We start from the raw sequence: 22,304 nt of genomic DNA, 5'->3' as shown, positions 1-22,304 counted from the left end.
TCTTATAAATGATTGTTTTGTTTTTATCTGGTCTGTCAGGCTGTCTTTTAATTAGATTATTTACTCTATTTATATTTAATGTGATTACTAATATATTTGAAATTAAAAATACTGTTTCTATTTGTTTTTATAATTTGTGTCACTTGAGTAGGTGTTCCGATTTTGCATTCTTCTTTCTTTTATTCTGTACCCTCTTTTTTATTTAACTAAAGTCTGTTTTAAATGAGTATGTTTACCACTTTCTGGACAATGTAAGAATCTTAGAATATTTTAACTCCACTTGCCTTGCTTCTGCCTTTTGTATTATAGTTTTTGTGATTTTAATTTTTAAATGTTTTTTATATCCCTGGAAATGTTATTATTTTATATATTCAACATTATCTTAGATTTATCTTTTCTGTTGCTCTTCATTGTTTCCTGCACCTTCCTGCTTCCATGTGGGATCATTTTTCTTCTGCCTAAAGAATTCCTTTGTTGTTCGTTTTTTAATGAGGGATTTTTTCAGATTTTCTTTGTCTAAAAATGTATGTATTTCATTTTCACTTTCGATGTATATATTCACTGGATATAAAACTCTTGTCAGTAGTTACTTTTTTCAGCGCTTTGAAGATACCATTCTTCTGGCTTCTGTTGTTTCTGCTGAGAATTTTGCTGTCAGTCTTATTGTTCCTTTGAAGTGGTGATGTGGCTTTTCTGCTTTTTTGGCTGCTTTGAAAATTTCTCTGTCTTTTGACTTTTCACAGTTTTCCAATAACGTGTCTAAATATGATTTTCTTTGTAATTATTCTCCATGGAGTTTATCATGCTTCTTGAATCTATGGTTTGGTGTTTTCATCAGTTTTGGAAAATTCTCTCAGTCCTGTGATACTGTTGAAAGCATTGCTCAACTTCTCTGCCACACAGGTCCACATGTTTGCTTTCAGAATTGAGAGTTGCCTCAAAGACAAGGTGGCTCCTTTGGAGGCATGGCTAACCTCTCAATTTCTCTCTTCTGGACCCCTCACCCCACCATGTCTGTCTGTCTCTGAGGTTCTCCAAAAGCTTTGAAATCAATTTTGTGTTGTTCAGTTTTTCTAGTTCTCAGCAAGAGGTTTGATCCAACAACCTGGTGGACCATTGCTGGAAGTATACCTCTTTTCTTGGTGTTTGTAATTCCTACTTTTTAGAGCTAGAATACATGGCACGCTTACAAACATGCAAAACTGAGTTTAAGTTAATGGCCTCTTCACAGCATGAACCTACTATAGCAAAGCCCTATATTTCCTAGTAAGAGAGTACCGTAAGACTCTTGAACATCAGTTTAAAGAACTTCTGGAGATTTTTTTATTAATAGAGAAGTGTGGGTATATTAGATTAAGAAAAGTGAGATATGCCCTAATGTTTGCATTGTAATGTGAACAGTGATTGTGAATGCCAGTGGTGCATACCTTTCCACGTTTTACTTAGTGCCAGTGTTTTCCCTATTGAGGGGAGACTGAGGAATTTGCTTGCTCAGTGCTTCAAATGTCAGCCAATCTAAAGTGATGTTTCTCTGAAACTATAGTTTGTTTCCCTATATTTCAGCAATGCATTTTGGACAGAATTCACTTGTTCTAAGACTATTTCATTGGCTAGCAGGAGGACTGTATTTCATCTTAGATTTAAGGCTTATTGTTTTTTCACAGTTTGCTTTTTTTGTGAATTTGCAGAGGGTGCTCGAGAGGAAGACCTAGATGCTGTGGAAGCTCAGATCGGTTGCAAACTTCCTGATGATTATCGATGTTCATATCGTATCCACAATGGGCAGAAGTTAGTGGTTCCTGGGTAAGATGTTTGCTGTTTTGGTTATTTTTAATGATACAGGTTATTTTCTAGAAAGAAAATAAACAAATTGTATTTGTAGTTACTCTTAATTGATTAAAGGAGTATAGGAATTCCCTCTTCTTCCTTGCAGCAATCCATAAGACAAAATCTATAGCTTGAATTTGATTTTACCAAAATAAATGTGTCTCATAAGAACATTATCTTTCAACACATCCTTATTATGAAAGTGGACTCTGGTTGGGTGTGGGGGCAATTCAACATAAGGGAGATTCATGTGGGGGGGTATATTTTAAGTAAAACTGTTCAGAGCCCTTGAAGTGTTTATCTTGTTTACAGGTCACATAATTTGTTTTGGAGAGCCTGATGCAAATTCTGTGTATCATACATGTAAAAATAATAAATAATAATTTGTTCAGAGCTACATACACTAAACTAAAAAATATATAGTTTTGTCCTATTCAAGCATGACCTATAATTAGATGGCCTATTTTAAACTTCAAAAAGATGAAGTATTCATTGTGAAACCTTTTGGGAAAAGCAGACCATGTAGTAGCTGTTAAATTCACTCACAGTTTTTAAAACTACATGCTTTGAATGGGTCTACTCCTTTTGTTCTTTTATGAAATTAAGCTATTTCAGAGCCATTGCATTTGTGCAATGCTAATAAGAATTTAGGGAGAATTTTGCATTGTTCTTATTGGAACATGGAACATTCTTTGTGAAGAATCATATGAGGCTCTGTTACCATTTCAGATCAGGGTTGAGTGAGTACAGGGAATCTAGGAGGTGATCATACTAAGATTGCAAGGTAGTATTCAGAAATGAAACATTGGGCAGTTAGGACTAGATAAGCCCAAGTTACTGGCTTTTTTCCCCCTAGTCTGTTTTCTCGTCAAACTGGAATTTTACAAAATTGAAAAATTGTCACATTTCAGGAGCCAACAGTAGAGAACTTTATTAAAAGAGTTGCCCAGAATTGACATGACAAAAAGGTCATGAATTTCAACACAGGGATTTTTATCTATCCACAGCCCAGTGGTGAGACTTAGGATAGGAATCTCATTAAGGACCCACACCTGTGTTATTGTCATACACACGCAGTGCGATGCGCTTTAGATCCCATGCATCCCAAGTTTATGAAATTTTGGTCAAGCTTTAGGCTGATTAACATTTATAATGTCTGGTAGGATAGAATAAGCTAACAGTTGTAACAGCATAAAGGTATCGGAGAGAATTTACCCCTTTAAACATTAAATTAGTCATACACACATACATAGCAAAACATCGGCAAATCAGTTTATCATGGCAAAATAGATTCTTGAAAGCAGTAAAATATTTATTTTATTATAAAGCTGACATTTACACATTTTAGGCACCTAGGCTTTTAGTTTACATCAATGTTTCCACTCAAGAGTTTGAATTTAATATGTAGATTGTAGTGTTTGGGCATTCCTAGTTTAGAATAGACATGTTAACTAGTTCTCATAAAGTTGTCCGTGTGAAGTTACTCATTAAGAAGGTGAAGCACCATTGTTTGTTTGGCACTGCAATTGATTACATTTTTGAGTCTGTTTTCAGGTTGTTGGGAAGTATGGCGCTGTCTAATCACTATCGTTCTGAGGATTTGTTAGACGTCGATACGGCTGCTGGAGGCTTCCAGCAGAGACAGGGACTGAAATACTGTCTCCCTTTAACTTTCTGCATACATACTGGTTTGAGTCAGTACATAGCAGTGGAAGCTGCAGAGGGCCGAAACAAAAATGAAGTTTTCTACCAATGTCCAGTAAGTAGGAAGTGTGTTTCAGTGTGGCTCTAAGATGTGTTCTGATGAGTGTATAAATGTGTGCATTAGGAATTTTCAGGGTTGTTGAATGGGTATAGAGCATTATGCAATTTAATTATAGACCTATCTAACTGGACGTAATGGCATGGAATGCCAAAAGAAAATTTTACCAGTGGACAAACAATGCAAACTGTAGTACATACAGAGGGAAAGGAATGATTGGTGTTAAGGCATTTTAAGTTTAAGGAAAACTAATGAGCTTTTTGTTGAAGTAATTGTAATATATATATTTCTAACTTTGAAAAATTAGCTTTTGAACATCATTTGATCCAAATGCAGTAGGAACTTTTTTAACTCTTCAGTAGATATTTGAGTTGTTGAAAAGTGAAGGTGCTTTTTAGAAGGCTTTTGTTATGACTTTAATATAATCAGAAAATGTGGTATTTGGTTTTCGCCTTATTCTGTTTTCAGGAATTCCTTAGTTGTACAACTTCTGCTTTCATTTTCACCTAGCTGTGAACTTTTAACTCAAAAGAGGAATTTAAAATAAATACTTTTCATAGTTAACTGAGACATGCGACTCCATATAACATTTTAAATATTTTAAGAACTTTCAGAGCTCTTAATTTTGTTCTAGGCATTTTCACATCTTCTATCTCATTTTTTTATTTGAAACCTCTATAAGGTTATAGGATGATGGCTTGGTCTCTTTATTTATAGAGAAAACGTAGAATTCTTCAGATCTCTTGATTGAATGCAAAGCCCTTTCTTCTAGATTAATTGGCCATATTTCTTCTTACCTTAACTTCCTAATTCTTTTCCTGAAGGACAGTGTTTTAGTTCACTTGTAACAGTATTAGCAGTATATAAGCATTTAACTGTTATTAAGAAATACCAGGCACTTCTCTTCTAAGGACTTTATAGAGAGAACCTAAATAGAGAAATCATGAAGCAGGGACTGAAAAGTGTGAGGAATGTCCAAGTATTGGTTAGAGCACTTAAGTTATTTTATATCCCTTTTGCCTTTTCTCCAAGGAAGAATACAGATAATGAACAATGAGAAATTAAGTAAAAGGTATTTTTCTTAATTAAAATACTCTTTTTCTCACTTAGGACCAAATGGCTCGGAATCCAGCTGCTATTGACATGTTTATCATAGGTAGGAGAAAAAAAAGTATTTTTCCCTTTTCCCTCCTGGTCAAAAAAACTATGTTGGTAGAAACTTTTTATTTACTTAATCAGCTGGCAATTTTATACTTGTATTTCTTAAGGCTTACTGGTTTATAAAGTACTGTATCTAGGCACTTATAAGAATAGCCCTTGTACTTTATTTTAATTTGATTTCTATTTGGAAAAAAGCTATGCCCTATACAGTCTGTGTTCTTAGGACTTTACTATGGAACAGTGAAATGTATTGAATTAATATGATTAAGTATATAGTTCCCTTACATGCACATGTATTTCCCTTCAATCATATTACTACATAATTAGAGATATAGGTATATAAAACCACTTTGTTTTGTTTTTTTTAATGTTGCCTTTTTTTTTTTTTTTTAAAGATTTTTTTAGAGAAAGAGGGGGAGAGAGAGAGAGAAACACTGATGTGAGAGTGAAACATCAATCTGCTGCCTCCTGCACTTCCCCTACCAGAGATTGAGCCTGACACCTGGGCATGTGTCGTGACTGGGAATTGAACTGGTAACCTTTTGGTGCACGGGACAACACCCAACCAACTGAGCAACACCAGTCAGGGGGGTACTTTTTCTCTTTTGGTGCCAGTGCTATAGTAAAATACTGATAAGTAACAGAAGAGACCTCAAAACAGCAATCTTTGAAAACCAGTATAAGCTGGGCTCCATAAACTCCTTGGCACAACTAGTTTTTCTTGGCCTTAAAAGGGTACTTCTCGAACAATTTGAGAACAATTCAGTTTGTATGCAAGTGCTACTCACCCCTCTGCTATTCATTCAGTCTTGTTTTGCTTAGATTTTGCTCACTTAGGAGAAGCTTGCTGACTATCCATTCAGCTTTTTTTTTAAAAAAAATATGTCTTTATTGATTTCAGTGAGATGAAGGGAGATGGAGAGAGAGATAGAAACATCAATGATGAGAGGGTCATTGATTGGCTGCCTCTTTCACGCCCCTGACTGGGGATTGAGCCGGCAACCCACCTGGGCATGTGCCCTGACCGGGAATCGAATCGCAATCTCCTGGATCCTAGGTCGATGTTCAGCCACTTAGTCATACCCAGCCAGGCCATTCAGCTTTTAAAAGACATTCCTGGCACATATTAAACATCCCCATATATTGATAGTAAAGGGGCCTTGCAGGCTAAGGTGTCTGCATTTAATTATTTCTCCTAACTGGAAGCTTAAATGGAGTATATGTTCTATACTGTGGCACATCTAGGTTTTGTGGCACAGTTTACACTACCAGGAAGCTGTCATTCCTACTTAGTAAGTTATAAAAAGCTTTGACACTTGGCCCTTGGCGGTCAGCTCGCCCTGACTCATGTGGTCTGTGGTTTCTAACTTAAGGACCCGCTGCAGTTTTGCTTCTGCTCCTTGCCCTCTTTGGTATCTTCACATAGTACACACTTTCAGAGAGGATCATCATGGCTCTAGTGCGACGGTGCTGCACAGTTTATAAGCTAAAGGCTGTGTGAACTCTGAAGTAAGCTACCTGCTAGGCTCTTTGAGTTTCTTACTCTTGGTTCAGTGCTGGTTTGACATGGTCTGGAAGACCCCACCACTACAGCAGAATACTAAGGTCTGATAATGCTATTCTGGTAGTTGGAATTTCACCTAGAGTGAGAGAGCAAAGCAAAAGATTTGAAATGAGATAGGAAGTTAGTGCTGGGAGGAAGGACGCGAGAACGGTTTCCTTTAAGCTACCCTGATAAAACCCCAATACTATCAAAGAAACTCCAAGATACAGGCTTACTTTAAAAGATAAACTACCCTTGACATCGCTAATCATCAGAGAGATGCAAATTAAAACCACAATGAGGTATCACTTCACACCTGTCAGAATGGCACCATCAACAAATCAACAAACGACTACTGCTGGTTAGAGTGTGGAGAAAGGGGACCCTAGTACACTGCTGGTGGAAATGCAGACTGGTGCAGCCACTATGGAAAACAGTGTGGAGGTTCCTCAAAAAAACTAAAAATGGAGCTGCCTTTTGACCCAGTGATCCTGCTTCTAGGAATGTATCCTAAGAACCCTGAAACACTAATCAGAAAGAATATATGCACCCCTATATTCATAGCAGCGCAGTTTACAATAGCCAAGATTCGGAAACAGCCCAAGTGCCCATCAGTAGCTGAGTGGATAAAAAAGCTGTGGGACATTTACACCAGGGAATACTACACAGCTGTAAAGAAGAAGGATCTCGTACCCTTTGGGACAGTATGGGTGGACCTGGAGAAAATTATGCTAAGTGAAATAAGCCAGGCAGAGAAAGACAAACATCACATGATCTCACTTACATGTGGAATCTAAAGAACTTAATAAACTGATGAACAGAATAGATTCAGTGACATGGAAGCATAGATGAGACTGACTAATGTCAGAGGGATGGAGGAGGGCGGGTGGGGGGGAGAGAGTAACCAAAGAATTTATATGCGTGTATGCAATATCCAAGGAGATGGACAATGGTGGGGAGAGGGACTGAGGAGGAAGGTGGGATGGGGTGGAACAGGTCATTGGGGAAAAAAAGGGACATCTGTAATAAAAAAAAAAAAAAAAGATGTGCATGTGCTAAGGGAAATAAAAAGGTCACGCTAAAAATAAAAGATAAACTACCTTAGAACATATAAATTACATCTTGATTCAACTAAGTTTGACTTTCTTGGAATTTTTGGTAAAACATAAGATGGAATCTCCTGGTATTCAGTGCATTCTTAATAGATATTTAAGAAAACTGGGTCTATGTTCAGGTAAGTTTAGTAGTGAGGGCTACATAGAAAACTCGTCCTCATTTTAAAGAACACACTGGTATGTATGTGTTATAATAAATTTAGGTGCATTGAAATACACTATACCAATTTCTTTTTTATGTAAACCATAAGAAATTTATTTTTCTTATATTTTATTCTGTGAAATATAAAAAATGATTTTTAAAACTACAAGAAAGTTACTAGTTCTCAAAATATAAAATTGTACTTTCTATGAATTTTAATGACATTATTAATGTCATTAAAGATAGGCTTCTTAATGTCTTGCTCCAAGTAGACAGATGATCAGTGCTCAATTTGAATACAATAGCATTTAACAAAAGGGGTCAGAATGTACCATTAATAGACATTAAGAACCAACTATTGTAGTATACTTTCTCTCAATTAATGCCTTTAAATTTTTAAAGCTGTATACTGTTAGGCCCAAGCCTAAATTGTATCTTCTATCATTCTCAAAATAGAATATTAAGTAAGTATTGTAAATTTTGCATCTGACATTTAACATGGCAGAGTATAGGAACTGGATTAAAAACAAGATTACAAAGAAATTCATTGGGCGTCATTGATTAAGGGACTAATGTATGCTAGACACTGAGATGTATTAACAGTAAGGGGGTCTGAGAAAGTTATGTTGTATTATCTAGAAGGAGCAAATACAATTTGTGTAAATGCTTGCTACTGACCCATTCACAATATCACAGGTGTTTGGTCTGGACTGAACGGTTCCAGTCATTCTTTTCTGCTTCGAGCTGGTCACTGAGAATATGGAGGACCACTGTGCATTTGGATCTGTAGTAGTGCAACTAGATTACTTTGGATTGGTGTGATGCCCAGTCTACATAGTGCCATACTACCATTAGATGTCCAGACTGAGCGTAAGTCAGGAGTACCTGGACCAGGGATATACCCTGATTGTTTGAGGATAGGTGCTGATATTTTCCTGTAGTTTCTTCCCAGATGTAGCCATATCTCCTTTGTTCAAGAAATTACGGACAGAAGGCTTTTCATTCCTGTACCAGAAGAAATTAAATTTAGGAATCTATTATTTAAGTATAAGCGTAAAAAGTAGTTTGAAGTTACTTGATTCCCTAGCAAGGTAGTTGGGAATAAGGTGGATAGAACTGGAATTAGAAGTTGACCTAATAAAGAACTAGTGGAATTATATCTATAAATGTTTCTAGTTTTGATACGACATCTTATGCAAAGAGAAATTACAATTGTTTCCTTGTTTCCTTGTTTCCCATGTAGATTTTACAAAAACTATTTGTTTTTTCCCCTCCCTTTCTGGTTTACAGGTGCTACTTTTACTGACTGGTTTACTTCTTATGTCAACAGTGTTGTATCAGGTGGCTTCCCTATCATCAGAGACCAAATTTTCAGGTATGTCACTTGGGGCTTTTTGTAATGGAACGATTGTAATCAGCAAAAATCATTGTGATTGGTTATAGATCATAAAATGAAGTTTCTGAGGAAGGTTAATAACAGAACCTTTCATAATCGTAATTCTATTTTATTCTCACTTTAAAGCCAAAGCATCCAACACTTGAACAGCTAGTATTTTTCTTATCTTGAAGAATCAAGAGAAAAAAACTGATTTTGATTTAGAAGTTATGGCTTTATAGCAGTTGTGTACAAAGCTGTTTGCCAGTTAGTATGTTTAGTATGAATAGCAAGTCAGTAATTATTAACTCCTAGCAAATATTTATTATCTCTAACTGGAACATCCAAGTATTATAGATAGTATTAGAGGTCATATTGGTTCACAGTAGCCTGGTTGACAGAAATGATAGCTTAAGTATACATTAGAGGCCTCTGGAGTAACATACACATTTTTTTGTCAGAGCCACTGTTTATAGGGTATAGCTGGGTTTTCAGATGTCCCCTAAGTTTCCTTAGCTCTGAAAACAGGGATAGGCTCATTTTAGTTTCCAAGTTAATTACTGATCTATTATTTGAACCACTGATCATTGAACTTTTACTGCTACCATTACTGATCCAGAGTCTTCAAAGCTTTCTGGTTTGCTTGTAATTTCTAGTTTTCTTCTAAGCTTAATAGGACTATACCTTTAAGGTCTCAAATGTGATTTAAATTTTCAATCCCGAAATGAAGTATAAGCTATTTTGCATTATATCTTTAACCTTTTATCTTACAGAATTGAGGTTAATTGACTAAAACATGTTTAATTTTTTTAATCACCTAGATATGTTCATGATCCCGAGTGTGTAGCAACAACTGGGGATATTACAGTTTCAGTTTCCACATCATTTTTGCCAGAACTTAGCTCTGTACATCCGCCCCACTATTTCTTCACATACCGAATCAGGTGAGAATTTTAAATGCGGTCGCCTATCAGTTAGTAATGGGATATATCCTGTGGATGTGTTGTTACTGCCCTATTTGACGCGATGAAACACGTTTTGAAAGGCAGCTTCTTGCTGAGTGTGGAGGAAGGTGGGTAACACAGTTTTCTACAGTATGGTCAGGGAGGGTTTTTTCTGCTTTTTTATTTTTATTTTTTTAAATATATCTTTATTGATTTCAGAGAGAGGAAAGGAGATGGAGAAAGAGATATAGAAACATAAATGATGAGAGAGTCATTGATTGGCTGCAGCCCGCAACCCGGGCATGTGCCCTGACTGGGAATCGAACCCCAATCGCCTGGATCCTAGGTCGATGCTCAACCGCTGAGCCATGTCCAGCCCGGCTGCTTTTACTTTTATTTGCATTTATTGATGTTAAATTTACTCTGGGTCCCTAAGTTTTTGTTTCTTCAGTGTCTTCTGGGATATCTTACTGGTTTAAGAACGGTCTCTCTTTATCAGTAGGACCATCTCAGTGTGGCTGGGCGAGCTCCTGTGTGGGTTAATCCGCCCTTGAACCCTGTAAGTTCTGCACCGCATCTTGGGAGCTTTGTTCACCTGGATGTGCTCCATGACCAGAGAATCTACATCTGAACCCTGACGTTCAGCATTGCTCTCTGCATTTTTAAGCATGTGTAGCAAAATTCAGCACTCTTTTTGGCTACTGATCCTTTGTCCAGCCCCACTGTTAGGCTTGGACGCACCTGCCAAATCCGTCGTCGTAATAACGGAATGTCACACATTGCTTTAGTAAAATGACACCCTTCAGATACTTGGTGGCTTTTTGGATGTGCATACCCTTGATGACCTGGGCAGTTTCATGAGTGTTCTTGAAGTGAACATGAGGATTTGAACCTCCTGATTTGCATGATTTTGTGGGGTTTTCTGGGTCAAATGAATAGTGAACCATTTTCAGAGGCCACCTCAGGCCGCTTATGGGAAGAGTAAGTACAATATAGTTTATAAAGTATCTTGAGTTTATATTAACTTCTAAGTTATTTCTTGTAAATACACGTATTGTGCCAAGTATTTTGCAAGGTGGACCACTAAGTTGTAATCATAGTGAAAGGTCAGAATTAGAGTTGTCATGTTTTCTAGAAGCTATCACATTGCCCAAGGTAACATCATGCTTTTTAAAAATTTCACCTGGCCTGTGTATATTCAATTAAAAGTCTAATAAATATTTATTGAGTGCTGTCTGGATGTCAAACAGGGTGTTAAGCACTGGATTTGGTTAAATGAAAAACAAATATTAAATTCACTTTAATTAGAAGTACTCTGTGCTTCATGTTGAAGATAAGTCATTTGCTCTAAGGGATTAAGGGTACTCTGCTTTTAGATATATTTTTATATACTTTATGATGTTATATATAATATTTTAAAAATAAATATACATGCACATGTACATACTAGAAGTATTTTAGTAATGTATACTTACCAGGATTTTGGTATTGTATGTAGCCTTTGATTTGTCTAGTTACACATGCACAGGTGTTTGTTGTTTAATTTAGATTTTGCCTAGGACTGAGACGTGCTTAAATTAATAATACCTACATATGCTAATAGGGTACTCAAAATAAGAGATAGCAGATTCCCAGAGGAATGGGGGGAAATAATATTATTGGGAAGCAGAGTCAAAGTAATCCCAGTAACTGAATAGTGACATTTCTCTTTGAGCTTTCTAGAAGCTAATGGAGAAAAGGGAAAAGTGTTGCATAGCCTTATAGTGAATAAAAGACAGTCAGTTTTTTAGAATAGAAGTTTTTCATGGCACTAGATTCTAGAAATTTTCCCATACTGATCTTTATTTGAACTCAAAAAAGGTCTGATTTGTGTCTCTACCACCCCATTTCCTTCTCCAGGATTGAAATGTCAAAGGATGCACTTCCAGAGAAGGCCTGTCAGTTGGACAGTCGATATTGGAGAATAACAAATGCTAAAGGTGATGTAGAAGAAGTTCAAGGACCTGGAGTAGTTGGTATGTAACGCAAGATTTGGGTCTATACAGCAGTTGCATCTAAGACAGTATGGAGAGCATATATGTGACGCAGCTTGGAAACACATGATGTAGTTAGTGGATAAGACTACATCTTTTTAGTACTGTGTTTACAATGTGAAAGGTATCATAGATTCTGGGCTTCTCCTAACTACAATATTTTGCTTCATAAATATAATGTGTAAATGTCATTATTCTATCAGTTTAGTACCTTAAACATTGACTTTTCTAAAATTATAGCGAACTCAGGGATTGAGTTTTCATTCTGTGGATCCCCTGGGTTCCTTGCTTTCCTTCTTAAGTTCTGCCGCCGCCGCCGCCCCCCCCCCCCCCCCCCCCGCTGAATAATTATTCATTATCATATTCTGTAGGCATAGGGCAGAAAGAGAAAGTAAATTTTATATATGTCATTTTTTTGAAAGTTGGGGATAAATGTTAAAATTAATAACAGATTTTTGTTGTTTGTGGATTTCAATCATCTCTAGCTTGATTTCCATTGACATTCAGCTTTTTAAAAAAATTATAATTGTCTTAAATTTCTGAACCCTCAGATTCATCAGATTTTGTGTTTGTGCTTCAGAAAAATAACATTTAAGCTATGCACTTCTGTTATCAGTCCTAAGCATATACAGAAATTCAGCTTAAAGTTGCTCTAATTTATTGTCACAGATAAAGTCATATTCTACATGTTTACTTAAGGAATTTCTCCTGAATTTATTTGGGGATCTTGTGCTAAACAATTTTATTAAAGCTGTAATTCCTTTTCAGTCATTTGGTCCATTGGAGTAAGAACTCTCCCTTGTGATAACTGCCATTTTGTCTGGGCTAAATGCTTAAGCTGCATCCTCAGAATTTTATGTTTTAGTATCTTGCTTCTTTTAAACATTTAGATTACCCTTATCACTGTTTAAACTAGTGTCTATTGCACTTATTACCCATGTCTTAAAGGTGGTGTCTAAAATGCCTCAAAGCATTTTGAAAAAGAAAATATTACTTTTTTATTTTGTTTTATTCTACTAGATATCCCACCCCACTCCCACACAAACTATAGAGAATTAGAGTGATTATTTAAAAAGTTAAAATACTCATTCATAATCCCATCACTATTAACATTTTGTTATATTTCCTTTTAGATTTTGTTTCTGATTGTGCATTTACTTTGACATAGTTAATATAATCCCATAGAGGACATATCTAATTTGCTGTGATGGAGAACTGAATTTTGTACTTTAATTTACTGTTACTATTTTCTCTGCAGGTGAATTTCCAATCATCAGCCCTGGTCGGGTATATGAATACACAAGTTGTACCACATTCTCGACAACATCGGGATATATGGAAGGCTATTATACCTTCCACTTTCTTTACTTTAAAGACAAGATCTTTAATGTCGCCATTCCCCGATTCCATATGGCATGTCCGACATTCAGGGTGTCTATAGCTCGATTGGTAGGTTAAATTTTCCTCTGGTGCTGATTTACATAACTTTTTAGAATTGACTCCACAGAGGGTCTTTGTTGATTAGCCAGACAAATAGTTTAAGAATCGTGTTCCAGAGAACCCTTGAAATTTTGAGGGAAGTCCCTTGGGGTGGTACGGGACGTGTGCTATGTTGGGGGAGGTGGGCGATAAGTTAGGTGGGCTCCATGCTCTAATCAGAGTAACTGCTGTTATCTGTTTTGTTTTTCTTGTTTGTTAGTTTGTTTTTAATAGCTTTATTTTTTAGAGCAGTTTTAGATTCACAGAAAAGTTGAGCAGAAAGTACAGAAATTTCCCATATACCCCTGCCCCCACACAGTATCTCCCACCGGAGTGGTCCCATTGCTACAACCATGGAGCCTACACGGACACATCGTCACCCGAAGTCCATAAGTTACATTAGGGTTCACTCTTGGTGTTGTATATTCTGTGGGTTTGGACAGATATATAATGATGACGTGTCTACCATTAGTATTATATAGAGTACTCACTCACTTTAAAGGTTCAGCCTCTTTTCCACTGTTTCCACAAATACGTCTGTCGCCTAATGAGAAACCACACTAGATCAGTTAGTATCTGCTTTATTTTATTCCATTAAGACTGGGAAAACAATTTCTTACAGTGTTTTTGCTAAAGCGTCCAGTTTTGTGAAATAATACAAATATCCTATAGAAATTATTACAAAGAGGATTTAATGGGTAGACTTGTACTTTTAGTAGTCTCTCTCTCTGGGATCATTTCCTAATCAGGTATATTTTTTAAATCTCATTTTTAGGGTTACCTTATGGCTGGTATAGCAGTAACCCCTATCTTATGAGCTATAAAATGATTATAGAAAATTATGAAGTTCTAGTTATACAATAGGAATAATATGTGAATTGTATACCCAGAATATAATTGAGTTGTAGACATCAAATGTTCACAGAAAACCCTCTGGCTCCTGGGATGACCCTAAGGGGTGGCTCTAAAGTCTGGGAAGATGAATCTGATACGAATCTGACCCAGAGTTGACACATTCACAGCTCCCGATTTGTAGAGGGAAAGATGGTGATGGGACGTTAGGCCACTGTCTGGTGAAGACAGTCTACAGACTGGGTTTGGAAGTGAAGTTTAGCTTTCCTCCCAGTGGAGGAATGCTTTCTCCTGTTAATTTCCAGTATTGGCAATTTGCTGCTTCCTATTGGCAGTCTTCCATTTTTGACTAGCCCAAATTCTGTATGAGATTGGCAGTACCTTATCCTTAAATGTTTCATACGATTTATCAGTGAAGTCATCTGGGGCTGGAATTTTCTTTTTGGAAAAGTTTTGAAATATGAATTTCTTTAATACTCATATTTTATGTTTCTTCTTTCACTTTTGCTAACTTGTGTCATTTAAGGAATTTGTCCATTTTGTCTAAATGTTGAATTTATTGCCATAAAGTTATTCATAATATTCCTTTGATAATCCTTTTAATGGCTGCAAGAGCTATAGTCATATGTTCTCTTTTGTTCTTCCTATTGGTAATTTATATCTTCTCTTTAGTTCATCAGTTTAGCCTAGGGGGTTATCACTTTTATTGATCATTTAAAGCAGGAATGGGTAATGTTCGACCCATGGGCCATGCAAAATCATTTGGTCTGGCCCTGCCAAAGCAACCATAGGCGGGACTTGAAATTCAATAAATCTAGGAGCTTTTTTCGTAGCTAATTTTTAAGTTGATAATTTTGTATGGCCCTCGAAAGATGTTATAAATATCCAGATGGCCCTTGGCAGAAAAAAGGTTCCCCACTCCAGATTTTAAGGCTTTATGTCTCTATTGTTTGCTCATTTCTATTTCATTGATTTTTGCAATTATCTTTATTTCTCTCCTCCTACTTTGGGTTTAATTTACTTTTTTTTCTAGCTTCTTAAGGTAGAAGTTTAGATTATTGATTTTAGACTTTCTCTGTAAGCACTGTTTTAGCTACATTTCATAAATTCTGATGTGTTATGTTTTCATTAACATTTGGGTTAAAATATTCTCAGATTTTTTCTTGTAATTTAATTTTGACCTATGACCTTTTTAGAAATGTGTTAATTTCCAAACATTTGGAGATTTTCCAGTTATCTTGGTTATTGATTTCTAATTTTGTTAGTTTTAGAGAACTCACTGTATATAATTTCAGTCCTTTTAAATGTTTTATGGCCCAGAATTATGGTCTATCTTGGTAAATACTTGTGTATTCGAAAAGAATGTATATTCTGTTATTTTGGGGAATATTATTCTATAAATGACAGGTCAAACTGGTTGATTGTTTTTCAAGTCTTTTATATATTTACTGATTTTTTTTGTCTTTGTTCTATGAGAGATGGTTGTTGTAATCTCCAGTTATAATTACAGTTTTGTCTGTTTCTCTTTAATTTTATCAGATTTGCTTCATGTATTTTGAAGCTCTATAATTATGTGCAAATATACTTAGGATTGTTCTGTCTTTTTAATGAAGTGCTTATTTTATTGTTATGAAATCTCTCTATCTCTGACAATATTCCTTGTCCTAAAGTTCCTACTATTCCTGACATAAAGTGTAGAGTGTTGAGATTTATTGGGGCAGGCAGTTAGTATTGGGTCTGCTTGATCCTGTTGAGACTTGTTTCTAATGTTTGTTAGGGTGGGTATAAAGTAGCCTTTACTTAAGGACTGTCACTTCAAACTTTTCAGTCTCATGACCCTCTTAAGCTCTGAAAAGTTATTGAGATTCCTCAAAAAATTAAAAATAGAACTGTACCATATGACCCAGCAATTTCACCTTTGGGTATTTATCAAAAGAAATAAAAAACACTTATTCAAAAAAATATATGCACCCCTCTGCTCATTGCAGCATTAATTTACACTAGCCAAGCTATACCATTATATATAAAATGGACTATTACTCGGCAATAAAAAAAAAAAAAAAAGAATGAAATCTTGCCATTTGCAACAACGGGAATAGACCTAGAGGGTATTATGCTAAGTGAAATAAGTTGGACAGAGAAAGACAAATGCCATTTCATTTCACTTACATGTGGAATCTAAAAACAAAACAAAACAAAAACTTATAGGTACAGAGAACAAACTGATGGTGGCCAGAGAGGTGGGAGAATGAGCAAAAAGGGGGAAGGGATTAGTAAGTACCAGCTGCCAGTTACGGAGTCAGTCACAGGGAGGTAACATACAGCCTAGGGAACAGAGTCGGTGATATTGTAATAACTATGTATGGTGACAAATGGTTACTAGACTTATTGTGGTGATCATTTTGGAATGTATATATATATGTTTAATCACATTGTTGTACACCTGAAGCTAATATAATATTGTATGTCAACCATAATTAAAAGAAAGTTATGAGGACTCCAAAGAACTCTTGCTTATGTGGGTTATATTGATATTTATCATGTTAGAAATTAAAACCGAGAAGTTTTATATTTACTTATTCCTTTTTTAAAGTTTAAAAATTTTAAATTTATAATTTAAAATTACAATAATAAACTCATTACATGTTCAACCCTCTCTTAACTATGTTCTTACTTATTTAGAGTTTTAGTGTCTTCCCAACCACAAATAATAGTATAAAATCTTTACCTGCCTTATGGAAAATGTTTTTTCTCTATCAGGGATGAGAAATCAATAAAAATAAATGAGAATTCTGGACTTATTTCTAATCAACATGAAGAGGCAGTGGGGATTGTATTTGTACTGTGTTGTACTTGTGTTTACCTTTCCTGTTTAAATATTAGTTTGGGGTTTTTTAAAAATATTTTTTATTTTTCAGAGAGAAAGGAAGGGAGGGGGGAGGAGAGAGAAACATCAATCTGCTGCCTCCTGCAGGCCCCCTAATGGGGATTGGGCCCGAAACTCGGGCATGTACCCTGACCAGTAATCGAATTGGCGACCTTTTGGGGCACAGGATGACATCCAACCAACTGAGCCACACCAGCCACGGCAAATATTAGTTTTCTTGATATGGAAATTGAATTGTTCTTCTTTTGTGTCCTCTAACAGTTGATTAGTTAGGAGGCTTAATTCTTTCTTTCGCTTTATACTCTGAATGCTACTTTAAAATATACTTTTGGTTGGTCTTAAGCCTTTTCTTGGTCTAGTTGGTTTGTTGTTTCTAAACACTTTAGAGGCACCCACTGCTGATTTATTTTCATTCTTGTCTGTGTGCCTCTTTCCATCTGCTGTTTGTGTATGAACATTTTATCATCAGCAAACTCCATCTTCAGCAACATTGATTTCTTTAACAGTGTTTCTGTTCTTCATTAAGATAATTAATAATCATACTATCTGGATTTAATGTTTTAGAATTTTCTAATCATTCCCCCCACCCGCTTTTGGACCTGCTATTGAATTTCAAAGTGTTCATTCCCTAGATTTAAAAAGATATCCGGAGATAAAAATAATGAAATATTTTGTATCATATTTACATATATTTTCTCTGATTATTGTTTTTTCTGTTATAATAAATCCCAGTGACAGTTCCTTTGACAGATCCTAAAGGACAATACCTTTCTCCCACATCAATGAATGTACTTGCTCAACAAATATTTATTGAGTACCTACTAGGTGCTGGGGAAAATGCAGTGAACAATATAATTAAAATCTCTACCTTGGAATGTACATTGTAGTTAGTACTTAGATCAAGTAGTAAATATATGCTCTGGAGAAGACTCAGAGTAAAGGGGATAACGGATGTCCTGTTGAGTTGTATAATATAAATATGTGTCAAGAAGGGCCTCCGTGACATCTGAGTTGAGGCTTGAAAGAAGTAGAAGGGGCCCTTGGATGTATGGGAGAAGTGTGTTCCAAGCTAAAAAACAGCAAGTGCAGAAGCCCTGACTTACTGATGTGCCTGTATGTTTGAAGAACTGCAAGGAAGCCAGTGTACTGGAGGGCAGGGAACGGGGAGAATGGTTGGAAATGAGATCAGAAGGGTAGTGAAGGTGCAGGGTCATGAAATGTCATAAAAGCCTTGGTGGAAGGACTTTTGCTGACACCACATCCCAAGCTTCCCAGCATTTCTCCTTGCTGTTCAGAATTCTGTCCAATATAGTGGCTCCTCTCATTGGGTTTTCAAAAGTGCGAGAGAGAGAATGCTAGCAGCAGAGTAAGTCAAGGCTTGATTAGAGGCACTGCTTAAGGGGAAGTTTCCAAGTGGTGTTCAGATATTGCACAGTCAGTGTCACCACTGCCCTATTTTGCAAGCCTTCAAGAAGTTAATTTAAAATTAGAGACTACCAGTGGTGGTTGAATTGAAATGATGTGACTTTATAGTAGAAACTCAATAGAAATAGACCTCTTATTGGCAGTACATAAAAATTACCAGTAGAGGTCATACCTTGTTAATATTTTCACATCCTCTTTGCCAGAAGCATATAGATTAATAAGGAATTGTTCCACTAACAATGTAAATTCAGTAAAATTTTATCTTGAGCTATTAGGAGTTGTCTGTTTGCTACATTGTATATGAACGACAATGCCATGTAAAACGTAAGTACTCCCAGGAACCTGTCCCTGCTGCTCCTCTCCTGACCCCCGAGAAAAATAACTTAAAAAATAGGTACTCTATGAATGAAATCTATTGACCATGGTAACCACATTGGACGCTTTTAAACATGTAATGGGATATACATTCTGCAGGCTCATGGGCACTGCCTTATGAAGAGGCGCCGTGCGAGCCTGGAAAGAGGCGCGTGTGGCACAGGCCTAGCTCAGGTTCTAGATAAACGAGACTTTGCGTTGAGCGAGCCTGAGAAACTGATGGGAGTTCTTATCAAAAGACTGTTTTCTCTTTCAAGGAGTTGGGTCCCGATGAGTACGAGGAGATGGAGGACACGGAAGAGGAGGACGACGACTCCGCGGACATGGACGCGTCCGACGAGGAGGCGGCCAGGCCCCGGCGGCTGTTCGACGTGCCGGTCCGCCGGCGCCGCTACTCGCGCCTGTTCTAGCGCCGGCGGAGGGCCGCGGGCCCGGCTCGGCCGCGCCGCTCACTGCTGGGCGCGGCGGGAAAGCAGCGGCGCACTGTCCCAGCCCGGGTCCCTGCGACTTCCTTAGGGATCGGATTGTTGGGGTTCCTTTGTGTTTTGGAAGTAGAGGAGAAAACGGTAATCTTTCTTTTTCTCTTCTAGAAGGCAGCGGGGGAACAGTTCTCTAGCTAAGGAATGGACATCTCTTTGTTTAAAAGTATTTTATACTTATACAGATATGGAAGTGGGAAGGAATTGTTTTGAAGATTTAAAGTATAGCAGAAATACCTGCCCAAGGATAGAAACCGACTGAAAAATTCTAGGAAACGACTTCTTGCAGTTGTGAGTTATTTAGAAATGAACGTAATTTGTAATTAGGCTAATCCACCTAGTGATTCCTATATATTTTGTACTCACAGGGAACTAATCGATTAAATAGCTTGAATGCTAGTAGTTTTGTCCTTTCTTAGACTATCCTTGAATTTAAAATTTTTATTACTATAACCTTGAATTTAAAGTCTTTATCACTATACCCTGACTTTGAATTTAGTCTTCAACTCTCAGCTTTGAATTTAATTTAAAATCTTCAATACCACAATTTTGAATTTAATTTAAAGTCAGCATTATAACTTTTATCATATTGTTCACAGATGCATCATTTTTGAAATGTAGAGTGTAAAAGTATCTATTGTGATGTTTATTATCAAAAAATACTTCACAGTGTCTCCTGTAGTCTAAATTTGTAAATACTGCTTCTGTTTTGTTTCTCCTTTGTACACTGACTGTCTTAGTTTGTGATAAGTGACATGAATTTATTGTTAAGATTAAGTATGTTTTCCTGAAACATGGATTTTTTTTTTTAAATTATATAATTGAGAGTTTGGAATGAAGTCCTCCAAGTGTCAAAAACTCACATTTAAAAACAAATTTTGTTTCCAATGCTGTATTTTGTATAATTGCCTATTTTCCATAAACTAATATTAATAAGCTTTTGCTCTTAAGGTGGAAGAGGAGATGGAAACTATAGGCCTATTGCTAGAGGCCCATAGAGAGTCATTTCCTGGCTTTGACTATGCCCTGTCAAGTGCCCCACTTTTTATTTCTCCCAAGAACAGTTCTTTTGTAGCGAAAACTGAAGGAAGAGCGGCAGGTGTATACAGGGCGTGAAGCAGCTGCCATCAGAGACCATGAAGTTGAACTTACCTTTTCTTATTGGCACATGTCAAAATGTTCTGAAATGGACATGTTTTTCCTGCTTATTAAATCCTACTATGCCTATCTCTTCTTTTCTTTTTAATCAACCTACTGATTTTTTTATATTGTTGACACTATTAGAAATGTCCCCATTCCCCCCCTTTGCCCACCTCTCCCAGCCCCCACCACCCATTCCCTCTGGCGTCAACACACTTTTGTCTGTGTCTGTGGGTTATGCATATATGTTCTTTGACTAATCCCTTCCCCTTCTTTCATCCAGTCCCCTCACTGCCACCTCTCTGACAGCTGTCTGGTCCATGTATCCATGCTATTTTGTTTCTCAGTTCATTTTGTTCATTAGATTTCACATATAAGTGAGATCATATGGTATTTTAAACTTTCCCAATAAAGCAATAATTTAAATCTAGTTAATGTTGGAAGTTAAAGCTGGCCCCCGGATCCCTTGCCATTCTTTGCATGTTTCTCTTTTCTGGATGACCTCTCCTTTCTCTCAGTTCCCAGAGTATTCATGATGCCCCAAATATCCCCTGCAACTCCACCAATCCTTGCTTCTCAGAATGCTTTAGGCTTGCTTATCTCATCAAAATTCACATTCTCTTATTATGTTGAATTTATGACCTCTAGTTCATACTTAGGTATTGATAACAAGCTCAGATTTTTTATTTCATTGGCAAAAATGTGTCTTCACACAAAAGGGATCTAACAGTTGGTCTGACTTTTGATGAAGGCCATTGCTGGCTCTGAGTTCCCTTAAGAACGCCTACCCATTTGTCTAACACTTGAAATATCAGTTAGGATGAAACAGGTGCCTAAATAGCTTAAACAGCTTAGTGGTTTTTTCCTCTTGTGCCGCGAATCAGCCGCGGCGAGCAGGACTGTGCTCCGGAGGTGAAGAAGAAAAGAAAGAGACGAGACAATGGGGCTGGGAGGGCTCTCTCCCTCAGGGATGCTGAGTGACAGTCAAGCAAGCTTTATTCAGAGCCACAGCATTTTATACAGCGTTTCAGGGCATCCGGCCAACCTTCTGACCTTCTACGACATTCCTAGATACAACACTTTAGAGGAGGCTGCAGCCACACTGGCATCTCAGAGGACTGTTTCCCAGATAGGGTAGGGGAGTATCTGGTCTAATTGGATCTGGGAACCATGCGGGGCTGAGCACACGGGGCAGCAGACATGTAGGCGCTCCCTGATTTACAGGGGGCCTCGGCACTGACGCGCCTGGCTGATCTCTTTCAAGAACACCAGTGCGCCGCGGTCCGCTGCCCCGGGGCCCAGGACCCCACACTCTTGTGACTGATATGGAGGCCCAATGGTGTCAACATCCCAGATTCCTTCCATTTTTCTGTTCTGCCATCCTTAGCACGAGACTAATCTTGAAGGTCACCTCGTGGTTGCTTAAAGAAGCTGCAGTCATATTGTGTTCCAGGAAGTATGATGAGAAAAAAAACACACGAGTAAAAAATAAAACGTAAGACTGGAGAGGTAAAGCAGCCAGGTCTCCAGCAGGATAGGTAGAGAAGGGGGGCTGGGGGGTGCAGGAATTAACATAGGCAACATGGAGACCTAGTATGAAGGAATTGTAATGTCCCAAGTAAGACATGCTGCAGACCTGAACTAGGGCAGTCGCAGGAGACGTGAAGAGGCTCTGAAATTGAGATAACTAAATGACGAGGGAGGCAGGAGTTGGTTGGGTGTGAGGGGGAGAATTCAAAGTTGATTCCCAGGCTTCTGGCTTCAT

At 37.2% G+C, this 22,304-nt stretch overlaps 1 protein-coding gene across 1 annotated transcript in view; it reads left to right on the top strand.

Annotated features, from left to right (window-relative positions):
- FBXO3 (F-box protein 3) overlaps window positions 1–20,287 on the top strand; it is a 32,809-nt gene extending 12,522 nt beyond the window's left edge. Inside the window, exons 4-11 of the mRNA XM_087821808.1 lie at window positions 1,689–1,803; window positions 3,382–3,586; window positions 4,700–4,745; window positions 8,841–8,925; window positions 9,747–9,869; window positions 11,769–11,884; window positions 13,161–13,351; window positions 19,178–20,287. Coding sequence (XP_087677934.1) covers window positions 1,689–1,803; window positions 3,382–3,586; window positions 4,700–4,745; window positions 8,841–8,925; window positions 9,747–9,869; window positions 11,769–11,884; window positions 13,161–13,351; window positions 19,178–19,330 — 1,034 coding nt within the window. The 3' untranslated portion in view covers window positions 19,331–20,287. The remainder of the gene's footprint in view (window positions 1–1,688; window positions 1,804–3,381; window positions 3,587–4,699; window positions 4,746–8,840; window positions 8,926–9,746; window positions 9,870–11,768; window positions 11,885–13,160; window positions 13,352–19,177) is intronic.
- Window positions 20,288–22,304: the final 2,017 nt, after the last annotated feature.

This window comes from Miniopterus natalensis, chromosome 11, assembly GCF_054644295.1.
Source record: "Miniopterus natalensis isolate mMinNat1 chromosome 11, mMinNat1.hap1, whole genome shotgun sequence".
In the NCBI taxonomy this organism is placed as follows: domain Eukaryota; kingdom Metazoa; phylum Chordata; class Mammalia; order Chiroptera; family Miniopteridae; genus Miniopterus; species Miniopterus natalensis.
Note: the sequence above shows the minus strand (reverse complement) of the source record. Positions and strands in the feature narration are given on the sequence as shown.